The sequence below is a fragment of the Hyperoodon ampullatus genome (assembly GCF_949752795.1).
Source record: "Hyperoodon ampullatus genome assembly, chromosome: 5".
Classification (NCBI taxonomy): Eukaryota; Metazoa; Chordata; class Mammalia; order Artiodactyla; family Ziphiidae; genus Hyperoodon; species Hyperoodon ampullatus.
In genome coordinates, this window is record NC_136918.1 from 2,017,923 (window position 1) to 2,032,312 (window position 14,390).

Below are 14,390 nucleotides of genomic sequence, written 5' to 3' on the forward strand. Positions count from 1 at the left end.
TTCAGGTTTTTATTTTGTCTAATGTTGGTGAAATACAAAGGATAAACCAACTGGAAAGAAATCCTCTCTGCCACATGTGTGCATGAACAGTTATTTAGTACTCCTGTTAGTAACTTTAGAAATAGATGCAAATAACGTGTAGTGGTTGTATTTTCCAGTCTTCTCATTCTCCTGTGTCTCTGTTTTATCTCCCTTCCCTTTCTCTGCTAGACTCTTCTCTGTAGTTCTCCAGCTATGACCAGCTTGCATAGGGGGATAGGTGAAAAGGGAGGGGAATTGAGATACGTTCAGCCAAAAGCATTCAGCACAGGCCAGGTTGAAATGCTACTCTAAGCCCTGGAGCTGCAGGCGTGAAAAAAACTGGTTTTCTACCCTTGACGGTTGAATAGTAGGGGAAAAAGGTGTGCAAAAGGACATTTCCAGGGTGGTGTAACTCCTATGAAAGAACCTGTTAAGGACTGGGAGCAATGAAGTGCAGAGGAGGGAGGGCCCACGTAGCTGCCTCTTAGGTGAGGGAGGGTGTTCTAGGAGCTTCATGGGCCTGTCATCTAGCAGGTGAATAGGATCTCCCATGATGGACCAAGAAGTTGAAGCGCAGGGCATTTAACCTTTTTACAATATCTCTTTATAAGAAACTACATGTTTCCTCTGACCTCTCAATTTGTTAGTGTCAGTGTTCCTCTGTTGCTAGCACCCCATCTCCACCCAGGCCCACTCTTACATGAAGAAGTAGAGACGTGACAGTGAGGTATTTGATTTCAATTGTGCAGGGGGAGTGTCAGTGGCAATTCAGATCATTTTAAATTGTTTTGTTTTAGTCTGAAATGTGTTTGGTTCTAGTATTTCTTGAAGAGATATTCCTTGACTGCTTCTACAGTCATCTTAAGAAGTGCTGCATTTTCTCATTGTTATTTGTATGCTTTCATTCACATTCTTAAGTTTGTAAGTTGGAATGTTAGAACATAAAAAATGAATTTTCTCCTGACAGAGTTCTTTGCTTTCCCAGTTGCCAAAACAAAGGGGATTTGGTGATGGAGGCTTTGTTGGAAGGAATACAAAATTGGGGACATGATAGGTAAGTTTGCTTTGACCTTAAGCTTCTCACTGAGTTTAAAAAGCATGTCTGAGTTATGCCTCTGACCATTTTGTGCTTCGGGTACAGAAACAGAAGTGTGAGTAAAATCTAAGCTGATCCATGTCATGTTTGTAGACAGTATCTCTCCTTGGGGTGTTTCCCTCATCTCAGCAGTGTGAAGCTGGATGCTTACTATCATCCCAGTTGAATTTTCTGCTTTTAAAAAGCAAAAGGCTATAGAAGTTTTGTGACACTAAGGTCAAATGCTTTTTTTTTTTTAAGTATTTAAGCCTTAGGAGTTATCTCTCTGTGTTCATTCCTGGAAATCTCTGAATCCAATACATCTATGTCCACTTCTGTTTCTACCTTTGTAACATCTGGCATCTCCTGAAACATTGAAGGACATCAGTAAGTTTACAACAATAAGATAGGATGCGGTAAGTTTCTAATAATAAGTTGGAAAGAAATCGTTGGAATAAATTTGGCTCAAGGATGGAGGTTCTTAAAACAGCTTTTAAAATTGTATTGTCATTTTCCCAATAGCTTACTTGTTTCCAAAGCTTTTTATTTTGTTTGACTAGCTGAGAATGTGACATATGCTTGCCTGGATTCTTCCTGAAAGCTTCCCTAAAATGTTACAGAAGAGCTAGTTGTTGGTCGTGGAAGTCTCACTCACAAACCAGACTTCAAACCTCGCGTTTGACCAGTTGACTTAGGCTTTAGGTCGGCTACTGGAGGAAGACAAACTTCCGTGGAATAAGTGATCATCTTATGTGAGCATTAAAAGGAAAAGCTTGGAGATCCCGTTCTCTGCTTCTGATAATTTATTTGTTGACACTGTTCCACTTTAGGTAGCTTTACATCTGCTATATTTTTACATGTGAAAGATGAAAAGCCACTTGGAGATATGTTCTATGTTCTTAAGGGTCTGTCCTTATTTATAGGGGATTTTTGACATCCTGTGAAGCAGAACTACAGGAGCTCATGAAACAGATTGACATAATGGTAGCTCATAAAAATTCTGAGTGGGAAGGACAGACACATGCTCTAGAAACTTGCCTGGACATCCGTGAACGGGAACTTAAGGCTCTCAGGAGTCAGATGGATATGAAACACAAAGAGGTAAAGCAGATGATTTGCTACTCTTTTTGATATTTTCACCTTACCTTTTATAATAAATATGTTTCTTAAATATTTGTTGAAGAAAGCATTTAAAATTTTTTGAATTCAATTTATTTAAAACAAAACAATACACAGTTCACCCATTCCTCCCACCCCCTGATCCAAACCTTGTCTCTTGCAGCCACCAATCTGTTCTCTATATCTATGGGCTTATTTTTTGTTTGTTTCTGTAGATTCTACATGTAAGGGAGATCATACAATATTTGTCTTTCTTTGTCTGAATTATTTCAATTAGCGTAATGCCTTCAAGGTTTATCCATGCTGTGGCATATGGCAACTTTTTTTTTTATGGCTGAATAATATTCTTTGTGTGTGTGTGTGTGTGTGTGTGTGTGTGTGTACCACAGTTTCTTTTTTTTTAATATAAATTTATTTATTTTATTTTTGACTGTGTTGGATCTTCGTTTCTGTGTGAGGGCTTTCTCTAGTTGTGGCAAGCGGGGGCCACTCTTCATCGCGGTGCGTGAGCCTCTCACTGTCGCGGCCTCTCTTGTTGCAGAGCACAGGCTCCAGACGCACAGGCTCAGTAGTTGTGGCTCATGGGCCCAGTTGCTCCGCGGCATGTGGGATCTTCCCAGACCAGGGCTCGAACCCATGTCCCCTGCACTGGCAGGCAGATTCTCAACCACTGCACCACCAGGGAAGCCCCCCACAGTTTCTTTATCCATTCATTCATCAATAGATACTTAGGTTGTTTCTACATCTTTGTTATTGTAAATAAAGCTGCAGTGAACAGGGGGATGCGTATATCTTTTTGAATTAATGTTTTTTTGTTTTCTTCAGATAAATACCCAGAGTGGAATTACTGGATCATATGGTAGTTCTATTTTTAATTTTTTGAGGCATCTCCATACTATTTTCCATAATGGTTGCACCAACTTAACATTCTCACCCAAGTGTACAAGGGTTCACTTTTGTCCACACCCCTACCAACACTTGTTATTTGTTGTCTTTTTGATACTAGCCATTCTGCAAGGTGTGAGTTGATATCTCTGTGGTTTTGATATGCATTTCCCTGATGATTAGTGATGTTGACCATCTTTTTCATGTACCTGTTGGTCATCTGTATGTCTTCTTTGGAAGACTGTCTATTTGGATCTTCTGCCCATTTTTTCAGTGGATAGTTTGTTTTTTGCTATTGAATTGTAAAAGTTCTTTGTATATTTTGGATATCAGCCCCTTGTCAGATACATGATGTGCAGTTATTTTCTCCCATTCAATAAGTTGCCGTTTCATGTTGTTGATGATTTACTTGGCTGTGTAGAAGCTTTTTAGTTTGATGTAGTCCCACTTGTGTAGTTTTGCTTTTGCTGCTTTTACTTTTCTTGCTTTTGCTTTTGGTGCAGATTCAAAATATCATCACTAAGACCTATATCAAGGAGCTTACTGCCTATGTTTTCTTCTAGGAGTTTTATGGTTTCAGGTCTTATGTTCAAGTGTTTAATCCATTTTGAGTTAATTTTTGTGAATGGTGTAAGATAGTGGTCCAGCTTCATTCTCTTGCATGTGGCTGTCCAGTTTTCCCAACATCATTTATTGAAGAAACTGTCCTTTCCCCATTGTATATTCGTCATAAATTAATTGACCATATATGTGTGAGTTTATTTCTGCGATCTCTTTTCTCTGTTGTGTTCTATCGATCTAAGTCTCTGTTTTTATGCCAATACAGTACAGTTTGTATGTAATAATAGCCTTATAATATACTTTGAAGTTAGGGAGTGTGGTGCCTCCAGCTTTGTTCTTCTTTCTCAAGATTGCTTTGGCTATTCAGTTCCATGCAAGTTTTAGGATTTTTTGTTTTATTTGTATAGAAATGCCATTGGAATTTTGATAGGGATTACACTGAATCTGTAGATTGCTTTGGATAGTATGGCAGTTTTAACAATATTGATTCTCTCAATCCATGAGCATAGAATATCTTTCCATTTATTTGTGTCTTTTTCAGTTTCTTTCATTAATGTCTTGTAGTTTTGAGTATACAGATCTTTCACCTCCTTGGTTAAATTTATTCCTAGGTATTTTATTGTTTTTGATGCAGTTGTATATGGGATTGTTTTCTTAATTTCTCTTTTTGATAGTTTGTTGTTATTAAAAAAAACAATAGATTTTTGTGTATTGATATTGTGTCCAGTAACTTTATTGAATTCATTTGTTAGTTCTGTTCATTTGTGATAGAGTCTTTAGGGTTTCCTAGTGTTTTCATGTGATCTGCAGACAGGGAGTTTTACTTGCGCCTTTTCAATTTGGATGCCTTTTATTTCCTTTTCTTGCCTAACTATTCTGGCTAGGATTTCCAATACTATGTTGAATAGAAGTGGTAAGAGTGGACATCCTTGTCCTGTTCCTGATCTTAGAGGAAAAGCTTTGAGCTTTTCAACATTGAGTATGATTTAGCTGTAGGCTTGTCATATATGACCTTAACTACGTTGAGGTATGTTTCCTCTATACCTGCTTTTTTGAGAGATTTGAGATTTTATTATAAATGGATTTAAATTTTGTCAGATGCTTTTTATGCATCTGTTGAGATGATCATATGATTTTTGTCTTCATTTTGTTAATGAGGTGTATCACACTGACTGATTTACAGATGTTGGACCATCCCTGTATCCTTGGAATAAATTTCACTTCATCATTGTATATGATCCTTTTAATGTGTTGCTGAATTCAGTTTGCTAATATTTTGTTGAGAATTTTTTCATCTATGTTCATCGGGGATATTAGCCTGTAAAAAGAAATTTTTTTTGTTTGGTGGCACTCTTGTCTGGTTTTGGTATCAGGCTAATACTGGCCTCATAAAATGTGTTTTGAAAAGATTCGCCCTCTTATATTTTTTGGAAGAATTTGAAAAAGCTTGATATTAATTCTTCTTTGAATGTTTGGTGGAATTCACCAGTGAAGCCATTTGGTCCTGGACTTTTGTTTGTTGAGAGAGTTTTTGTTTACTGAATTGATGTGCTTGCTGGTAAGTGGTCTGTTCAGATTTTCTATTTCGTCATGATTCAGTCTTAGTAGCTTATATGTTTGTCAGAGCTTCTTCACTTCTTCTAGTTTGTCCAATTTGTTGGCATGTAATTTTTCATAGTAGTCTGTACGATCCTTTGTATTTCTGTGGTGTTGCTTGTAATATCTCCTCTTTCATTTCTGACCTACTTGAGTCTTTTCTCTTTTTTTTCTTGGTGAGTCTAGCTGAGGTTTTGTCAATTTTATTTCTCTTTTCACAGAACTAACTCTTAGTTTCATTGATCTTTTCTGTTGTCTTTTTAGTCTCTAGTTCATTTATTTCTGCCCTAATTTACTAACTTTGGGCTTTATTTGTTCTTTTTCTAGTTCCTTAAGGTGTAGTTAGGTTGTTTGAGGCTTTTCTTATTTCTTGAGGTAGGTGTTTATCACTATGAACTTCCCTCATAGAACTGTTTTTGCTGCATTCTGTAAATTTTGGCATGTTACATTTCCATTTTGTTTTTCTCAAGGTATTTTTTGATTTCTCTTTTGATTTCTTCTTTGCCCATTGGTTATTCAGTAGCATGTTGTTTAATCTCCACATATTTGTATATTTCCCTTTTTTCTTTGTGTAATTTCTCATTTCATGCCATTGTGGTTGGAAAAGATGCTTGATATGATTGCAGTCTTCTTAAATTTATTAAGACTTGATCTGTGGCCTAACATATGACCTATCTTGGAAGATGTTCCATATACACTTGAGAAGAATGTGTATTCTGTTGCTTTTGGATAGAATAGTCTATAAATATGTGTTAAGTCCATCTGGTTTAACATGTTGTTTAAAGCTGATGTCTCCTTATTGATTTTCTATCTGGATGATCTTTCCATTGATGTAAGTGGGATATTAAAGTTCCCTACCGTTATTGTATTGCTGTCTATGTCTCCCTTTAGGTCTGTTAATAATTGTGCTACATGTTTAGGTGCTCCTATGTTGGCTGCGTAAAGATTTACAAATGTTATATCCTCTCATTGGATTAACCCCTTTATCATTATGTAATGTCTTCTTTGTCTCTTATTAAAGCATTTGTATTAAAGTCTTTTTTGTATGTGTGTGATATAAGTATAGCTACTCCATCTTTCTTTTCCGTTTCCATTTGCATGGAATCTCTTTTACCATCCCTTCACTTTCAGTCTGTGTCCTTATATTGAAATTGTATCTCTTACAGGCAGCATATATAGGTGTGTCTTGCTTTTTATTCCTTCAGCCACTCTATGTCTTTTTGTTGGAGAATTTAGTCCATTTACATTTAAAGTTATTATTGATGGGTATATGCTTATTGCCATTTTGTTAATTGTTTTCTAGCAGTTTTTGTAGTTTCTCTCTGTTCCTTTTTTCTTCTCTTGCTCTCTTCCTTTGTTGTTTGATGACTTTCTTTAGTGGTATGCTTATGTTCCTTTCTCTTTTGTGTATTTATTCTAGGTTTTTGCTTTGTGGTTGCCATGAGTCTTACACTTAACAAATTATATCTATAACAGACTACTTTAAGTTGATAACATCTTAAGTTTGATCCCATTCTAAAGCTCAACACTTACTCTCATGTTTTATGTTTTTGATGTCACATTTTATGTATTTTTACCTTGTGTATCTTTTAGCTAATTATTATAATCATAGTTCTGTCTGTTAACCTTTATACTAGCTTTATTAGTGATTAATCCACTACCTTCACTATATATTTACTTTTCCAGTGAGATTTATCCTTTCATATGTGTTCTTGTTACTAATTAGCATCCTTTCTTTCAGCTTAAAGAAGTTCCTTTAAAATTTCTTGTCAGGCCAGTTTAGGTTAGTGGTGGTGAACTCCTTTAACTTTTGCTTCTCTGGAAAACTCATTATCTCTTCTTCAATTCTGAATGAAAACTTTGCTCTGTAGAGTATTCTTGGTTGGAAGTTTTCTTCTTTCAGCACTTTGAATGTATCATGCTTTCTGGCCTGCAAAGTTTGTGCTGAAAAATCTGCTGATAGTTTTATGAGGGTTCCCTTGTATAGAACTAGTTGTTTTTCTTCTGCTTCGTTTAAGATTCTCTCCTTGTCTTTAACGTTCGACATTTTAATTATAATGTGTCTTGGTGTGGGTCTCTTTGGTAGCATCTTTTTTGGGACTCTCAGGGCTTCCTGGATCTGGACGTCTGTTTCCTTCCCCAGGTTAGGGAAGTTTTCAGCCATTATATTTTCAAATAAGTTTTCTGCCCCTTTCTCTCTTCTCCTTCTGGGAGCCCTATAAAGTAAATGTTAGTCTGTTTGATGTTGTTCCGTGAATTCCTTTTTTCATTCTTTTTTCTTTCTGCTGCTCTGATTGGGTAAGTTCTACTGTCTTGTCCTTGAGCTGACTGGTATTTTCTTCTGCTTCATCTAGTCTGCTGTTGAACCCCTCTAGCATATTTTTTTCAGTTCAGTTATTACATTCTTTGGCTCTGTGACTTCTATTTGGTACTTTCTTATATTTTTTCATCTCTTTGTTGAAGTTCTTACTGTGTTCATCCATTCTTCTCCCCATCTTTATGACCATTACTTTGAACTCTTTATCAGGTAAATTACTGATCTCCATTTCATTAAGATTTTTTCTGAGGTTTATCTTGTTCTTTCATTTGGAACATATTCCTCTGTTTCTTCATTTTGCTCAATTCTCTGTTGGTTTCAGTACAGTAGATGAAACAACCACTTATTCTGGTCTTGATCGAGTGGCCTTGTGTAGGAGATGAACCTTGTTATTTAACCCTGCCTCAGCTCCTGGTTGTCTCTCAAACCTCTGTGTTTGTCCAGGCAGCCTATTATATTTTTAGTAGCTCCCAGTAGTTGAGGATGTGCCAAAACCTGTCACTGTCCCAGAGTGGAGGATCTCAGCACCTAGATTCAGGTTGACTGGAATCTGGACCCTTGGGCAGCAGCTTTTAAAGTATGCAAATATATACAGTTCTGAGGGGCTGTGAGGGTAGGCCACATTGGTCCTCAGAGCCAGGTGATCTGGAGGTGTCCACTATGTGGGCTCCAGATGAACTATTTTCTGGGTGATACTGATGGGTTGGAGCAAGGCAGAGGGAGAGTGCCTAGATGGCGTCCACAGCCTATGTTCCTTGCTAGCAACTCTGTAGGCCACTGAATGTGAGCCAGACCTGAAGCCTGCTCCTCAGGCTGAAGGTCCAAGACAAGTAAAGAGGACTCTTTCACAGAAACCCTAGGGAGTGTGCCTCATTCTGCTTTCTGTGCAGTGCCTTGGGGTTGGTAGCCTGCCAAGAACTATCCCTCTGATTGCCATAGTCTTGTGGGATCCAGGAATGCAAATCCCTCTGGTCACCTAGAGCTAGGTAATCGAGGGGAGTCCCCTGGGCACCAGCCACGTGTATAGCTACCATCCAGGAGACACTGGTGCACTAGAGGCAGCAGAATGTGAGAGCAAAGGTAGCGCCTGCCCTCCAAGGTCTCTGGAAAGGATTACAGTCACCCCCAAGATGCATGCCTAATCAGAAGCTTGGCCCTCACTTAGCAGTCAGGATGATCAGTTAATAGTTTTCCTTTGCAGAAAGATTGAGCTCCTGGGTCTGTTGCCTTTGCTGTGCCCTCGGGGTTGTAGCTGTTTAAGAACTCTTTCTCCTTGGGCTACAGTCCTGTAGGACCCATGAGTATAAACCCCACTGACCACCAGAGCCAGTTGATGTAGAGGTGTTCCTTAGCATCAGTTGCAAAAATCCAGGCACCAGACAGGGGCATGAGCTCCTTTCTGGGTGACACCAATTATTACAGTTCCTTGGGACCCAGAACACAAGCTCCCCTGGCCTCCAGAGCCAGGTAACCAAGAATCATATCCTGGGTAGCAGCTGTAAAAGTCAGGACACCTGATGTGTGTAAAAGTTCCCTTCTGAGAGATACTGGTGCTCTGGAGCACAGCAAAGGTGTAGTGCCTGCCAGTATTTGTTCCCAGAGCGTTCCAGCAGGCTCCTAGATGTGTGTGTTGAACTAGATGCCTGCCCCTGTGATGGAGGTTTTAATATAAGCAGGTGAGCCTTATTCACTTTAAGTCTAGGCATGATTGGCTGCCTCTGAGCTGGACTCTGGGGTGGGTGAGTCCAAGCACATGAGCCCTCTAAGAGGTGTTTCTCATCACTATCATTTTGTGGGTCTTGGGACACAAGACCCATTGGTTTTCAAAGATTAGATGTTTTGGGGGATTATCTCTCCAGTGCATGTCTTAACAGCTGGGGTGCCCGATGTGGGGTCTGAACCCTTTGCTCCTCAGGGAGCTTTGAGTTCCCTTCTGGTTGTTGGTTGCTATATCAGGGGTGAGGTTTCTGGTGAGATTGTGTCCCCATCTCCCCTACAGGCTTTTGTATGGTTTTCTTCTCTTTTACCCAATGTGTAGTTGTCACTCAGCCAGCCTTTAGGTTCTTGTTTCGAGAAGAAATTGTTCCATATTTAGCTGTAGATCCAGTGAGTCTGTCGGAGAAGGTGAGTTCAGGATCTTCCTACACTGCCATCTTGAACTGGTGATACTGTCTTTTTCATAATGCACAGAAAGCATTTGTGTGTCAAATTCTGATGGTTTCTTTCAGAAGAAGAATTCGTTGGTGAAAATGCATAAGAATATTAATATTTATTTCAAGGATCATGTTACCTTGGTCACATGTAATACATACAATAACTTCTTTAAGAAAATGTAAAGGGTGTCACATGATCTTTATAAAAACCTTCATTCTATTACATGCCTATGTTAATAATCACTGAGTTTAGTGAACGTTGTTTTTGGCCTCATTGTATAACTAGTGTAAAAAGTTAAGCCCCAAATTCAATAATTGGCTTCTTCTGGTTAGGTTTAAAATAAAATTCAGAAAACTCTTCTTAAAAAATTTATATTTGCACTTGTTGACAATTAGGGAAAAAGAAAGAAAAGAGGAAAATAAATATTATTTGCAATCTCATCACCCAATGTTATTGGTGATTTGGGGGAAAAGTTTAATAACATTTGCTAATTGATTTCTCTTAATTTAGCTGGTACAGTGAAAAGAACATTAAATATTGGAAGGGAAGCAGAAAGCATATATAAGTGCAAGAATTGCCCCTAAATTTCTGGCATCAATGTTGATCTCAGAAGGATTGGAAGAGTTGTAGGGAGACACTGGTCCCAAGCCCCACTTGGATGGGCTTTCCTACCAGTAGGATCACCACTCATTAGTGCTGTCATTCAGCTTCTTCAGGGGTGCTTCTGTGAGTGGTAGATTCCGTTGATGGTACTCACTTATCAAGAATATTTTAGAAATGTTTCACGTCACAAGGAAAGAGTTAGGTTTCATAAAGTGTTTTTTTCCTTGGCAAGAGAATCTCTCAATTGGCCATGTGCACTTTGGGTCAAAGCAGTACAGTTGACCCTTGAACAACGTGGAGGTTGGGGGCATCAACCCCTAATGCACTCGAAAATCCACATATAACCTTACAGTCAATCCTCCTTATCTGAGATTCCATATCCATGAATTCATGTAGTACTGTAGTATTTATTGAAAAAAAATCCATATATAAGTGGACTCATGCAGTTCAACCATGTTGTTCAAGGGTCAACCGTACATAGTAACATTGGCCATGTTAGGTTCAGTGTTCTGAGAATGCCACTTGCTAAACTGGAATTTATTTTAAAATTTGGGTAGACTTTTGAGAATGTATTTTAAAATTACACCTCATGGGACTTCCCTGGTGGCACAGTGGTTAAGAATATGCCTGCCAATGCAGGAGACATGGGTTTGAGCCCTGGTCCGGGAAGATCCCACATGCCACGGAGCAACTAAGCCCGTGAGCCACAACTGCTGAGCCCGAATGCCACAACTACTGAAGCCCACGTGCCTAGAGCCCGTGCTCCACAACAAGAGAAGCCACCGCAATGAGAAGCCCGCACACCACACGAAGATTAGCCCCTGCTCGCTGCAACTAGAGAAAGCCCACGTGCAGCAATGAAGACCCAACGCAGCCAAAAATAAATAAATAAATTTTAAAAAATTAAAAGAAATAAAATTAGACCTCATGAAAAGATATAGAAGGTGGGTAAAAAAGTGCATGGAGGGCCTCCCTGGTGGCGCAGTGGTTGAGAGTCCGCCTGCCGATGCAGGGGATACGGGTTCGTGCCCCGGTCTGGGAGGATCCCATATGCCGCGGAGCGGCTGGGCCCGTGAGCCATGGCCGCTGGGCCTGCGCGTCCGGAGCCTGTGCTCCGCAACGGGAGAGGCCACAACAGTGAGAGGCCCGCATACCGCAAAAAAAAAAAAAAAAAAAAAAAAAAAGTGCATGGAATGATAATCATATTTGATTTTTTAAAAATCGTAATTTAGGTAGGGTCAGTGCTCCATGGTAAGTTACTTTAGTTACTACTTCTTCATTTCTCCTGGGGTAAAACAAAAGTAGTTCTGTTTAGAAAGTTAAGGTGATAGTGCTTTCCTAGTTAAAAAACACTGTACAGTTGACTCTTGAACAACCTGTGGGTTAGGGGCACTGATCCCCGATGCAGTTGAAAATCTACATATAACTTGGCCCTTGTATCAGTATCTGTTCTGAATCCACAGATTCAGCCGACTTTGGGTGGTGTAGTACAGTAGTACATATTTATCGAAAAAATCCATGTATAAGTGAACCTGCACAGTTCAAACCGTCAACTATATATGTGGATATCTAAGTTGTTTACTTTGTTAGAAACCCATTAAGGAAATTCCTGTGCGTGTGATCATGAGAATATTCATGCTGAGGCTGTTGAAACTTACTCCTGCAGCTTAGTTTTTTTTTTTTTTTTTTTGCGGTACGCGTGCCTCACACTGTTGTGGCCTCTCCTGTTGCGGAGCACAGGCTCCGGACGTGCAGGCCCAGCGGCCATGGCTCACAGGCCCAGCCGCTCCGCGGCATGTGGGATCCTCCCAGACTGGGGCACGAATCCACGTCCCCTGCATCGGCAGGCGGACTCTCACCCACTGCGCCACCAGGGAAGCCCTGCAGCTTAGTTTTGATGTCAAGGGCATTACTGCACTACATGCAGTAATAAAACTACTCGTTTTATTGCGCTTCACTCTCTAATGCTTTGCCGATATTGTACTTTTTTACAAATTGAACTTTTGTGGCAACCTTGTGTTGAACAAGTCTGTTGGCACCTTTTTTCTAACAGCATTTGCTCACTTCATGTCTCTGAGTCCCATTTTGGTGATTCTTGCAATATTTCAAAACTACCAACATAAAGATTATGACTCACTGAAGGCTCTGATGATGGTTAGCATTTTTTTTTTTTAGCAATAAAGTGTTTTTAAATTAAGATATATACATTGTTTTTTAGACATAATACTCTTGCACACTTAGTTGACTACAGTACAGTGTAAACATAACATTTATATGCACTGTGAAACCGAAAAAATTCATGTGACTCATTTTATCACAGTATTTGCTTTATTGTGATCTGGAAGGAACCTGCAGTATCTCTGAAGTATGCCTGTACTTAATACCTTAAAGAGGAATTAAAGAGATTGAGTAGATAGGTTCCTTAGTAAAGATTTGAAGATTACAGGTTTGGCCTGGGGACATAAAAGATGTTTAGAAATGTAGCTGTCAATGATTTGCTGCTTCATTGATTAGGTTGCTGGAAGTTGATTAAGTTTCTATAGGTAAAGTGTTTTTACCAAACACTAATTATAGGAATCTGTTCAATAGAGTTTGTCTGTGAAATTGTAATTTCACTGTGTTATTGGTAATATGTTTATAATCTACTTTGAATAGCACATGGTAGAAGAACTAGAATATACAGCTTTAAGTTTTTGTCAGTTTTATTTGTTTGAAAGTTTCAGGCCTAGAAGCAGTTAGTCCTATGGTATAAACCAGTGCTACTGAAATGACAGGTCCATGGTGAGATGAAAGGATTGCACCAGAATGTAAAGTAGTACATTGCACCCTTCACTTCACAGAAAGTTTTGCTGTATAAAAATGTCAGTTGCACTAAGCAGTGTGTTTTGTAACAGTTGATTTACATTCTGCTTCAAGGTTCTTATCTCACACTGGATTGCTGTTGTGACCAGCTCCAGCCCATCTGCAGATCATACTTGGAGGAGTACTAGTATAAACAACTTGTTTCATAAGTGAATGATCTGTTTTCTGATTACATTGTTGGGATTGGATTGGTTTTAATGGACGTTTCTGCTGCTGTTACCTTCTAATGCCCTACAGAGCAGTTAGAGCTAATGAAACAAGTAAGGAATTTGGAGTCCTGGCTGTGCCTTTTCTCAGCTGAATGGCCTTGGACAAATAATTTAACCTCTCTGAGCCCATTTCATCATGTCTAAAATTAGGATATAATCCCTATGTTCCCGTGTTGTTGTGAAGATTGAGTTACTCTTTAAGAAACCACTTTGAAAACTCTAAAGTGTAGTTAAAACGATATTATCCATACCGACAGTTTTCAAACCTTCGCTTCCATTTCTCTAATGCCATCTCTTGCTCTCAGCTATTAACCTCTTTCTTCCTCCTCTTTTTCTTTAAGAAATTTAGATATTGTCGCGTGCCCATTATGAACCAGACTCTGGTAAATAAATGAAATTAAATAATCTTTTCTTCACATTTTATATTTATGCTTGCCTTACATAGTAAATGAAAAGAAAAATGGTTCTACAAAGCTCGTGAGAAAAAACAGTGATCATCTGCCCTAGTCCTCTGAACCTAGGATTCTTGCTTCTCTGAGGCAGTCATTTCAGTGTCTTTTACTCTTTTTTTTGTTTGTTTGTTATTCTCTTCATATTTCTATATAACATTTTATGGCAATATTCTTAATTTTCAGTTTTAACTTTAATTTATCTAATAACTTGCTGCTAATAATATAATGTATTATATATATAATATATATAATATGTAATATATATTATAATATATATAATGTAATATATATAATATAATATAATATATAATAACTTTAATTTATCTAATAACTTTAATTTATCTAATAACTTGCTGCTATGAAAATTAAGGGCTTTGCTCTCATATACAATTTCCATCCCCTCATCCTGCCAGAATTGTATATCTTAATTTTTCGTTAGGTCAGTGTTTAGTGTTTATATCATTAAGATGGTAATTATTATTTACAACTGAGTCAGATAGCGTAATAATAATCAAACTTATTTCTTGTGCAATGTT

At 38.4% G+C, this 14,390-nt stretch overlaps 1 protein-coding gene across 2 annotated transcripts in view; it reads left to right on the top strand.

Annotated features, from left to right (window-relative positions):
- The first annotated feature begins 1,011 nt into the window (after positions 1–1,011).
- CEP63 (centrosomal protein 63) overlaps positions 1,012–14,390 on the top strand; it is a 68,275-nt gene continuing 54,896 nt past the window's right edge. For both annotated transcript variants that reach the window (XM_079704732.1, XM_079704733.1), the window contains exons 1-2: positions 1,012–1,075; positions 2,020–2,197. In XM_079704732.1, coding sequence (XP_079560858.1) covers positions 1,032–1,075; positions 2,020–2,197 — 222 coding nt within the window. In that variant the 5' untranslated portion in view covers positions 1,012–1,031. The remainder of the gene's footprint in view (positions 1,076–2,019; positions 2,198–14,390) is intronic.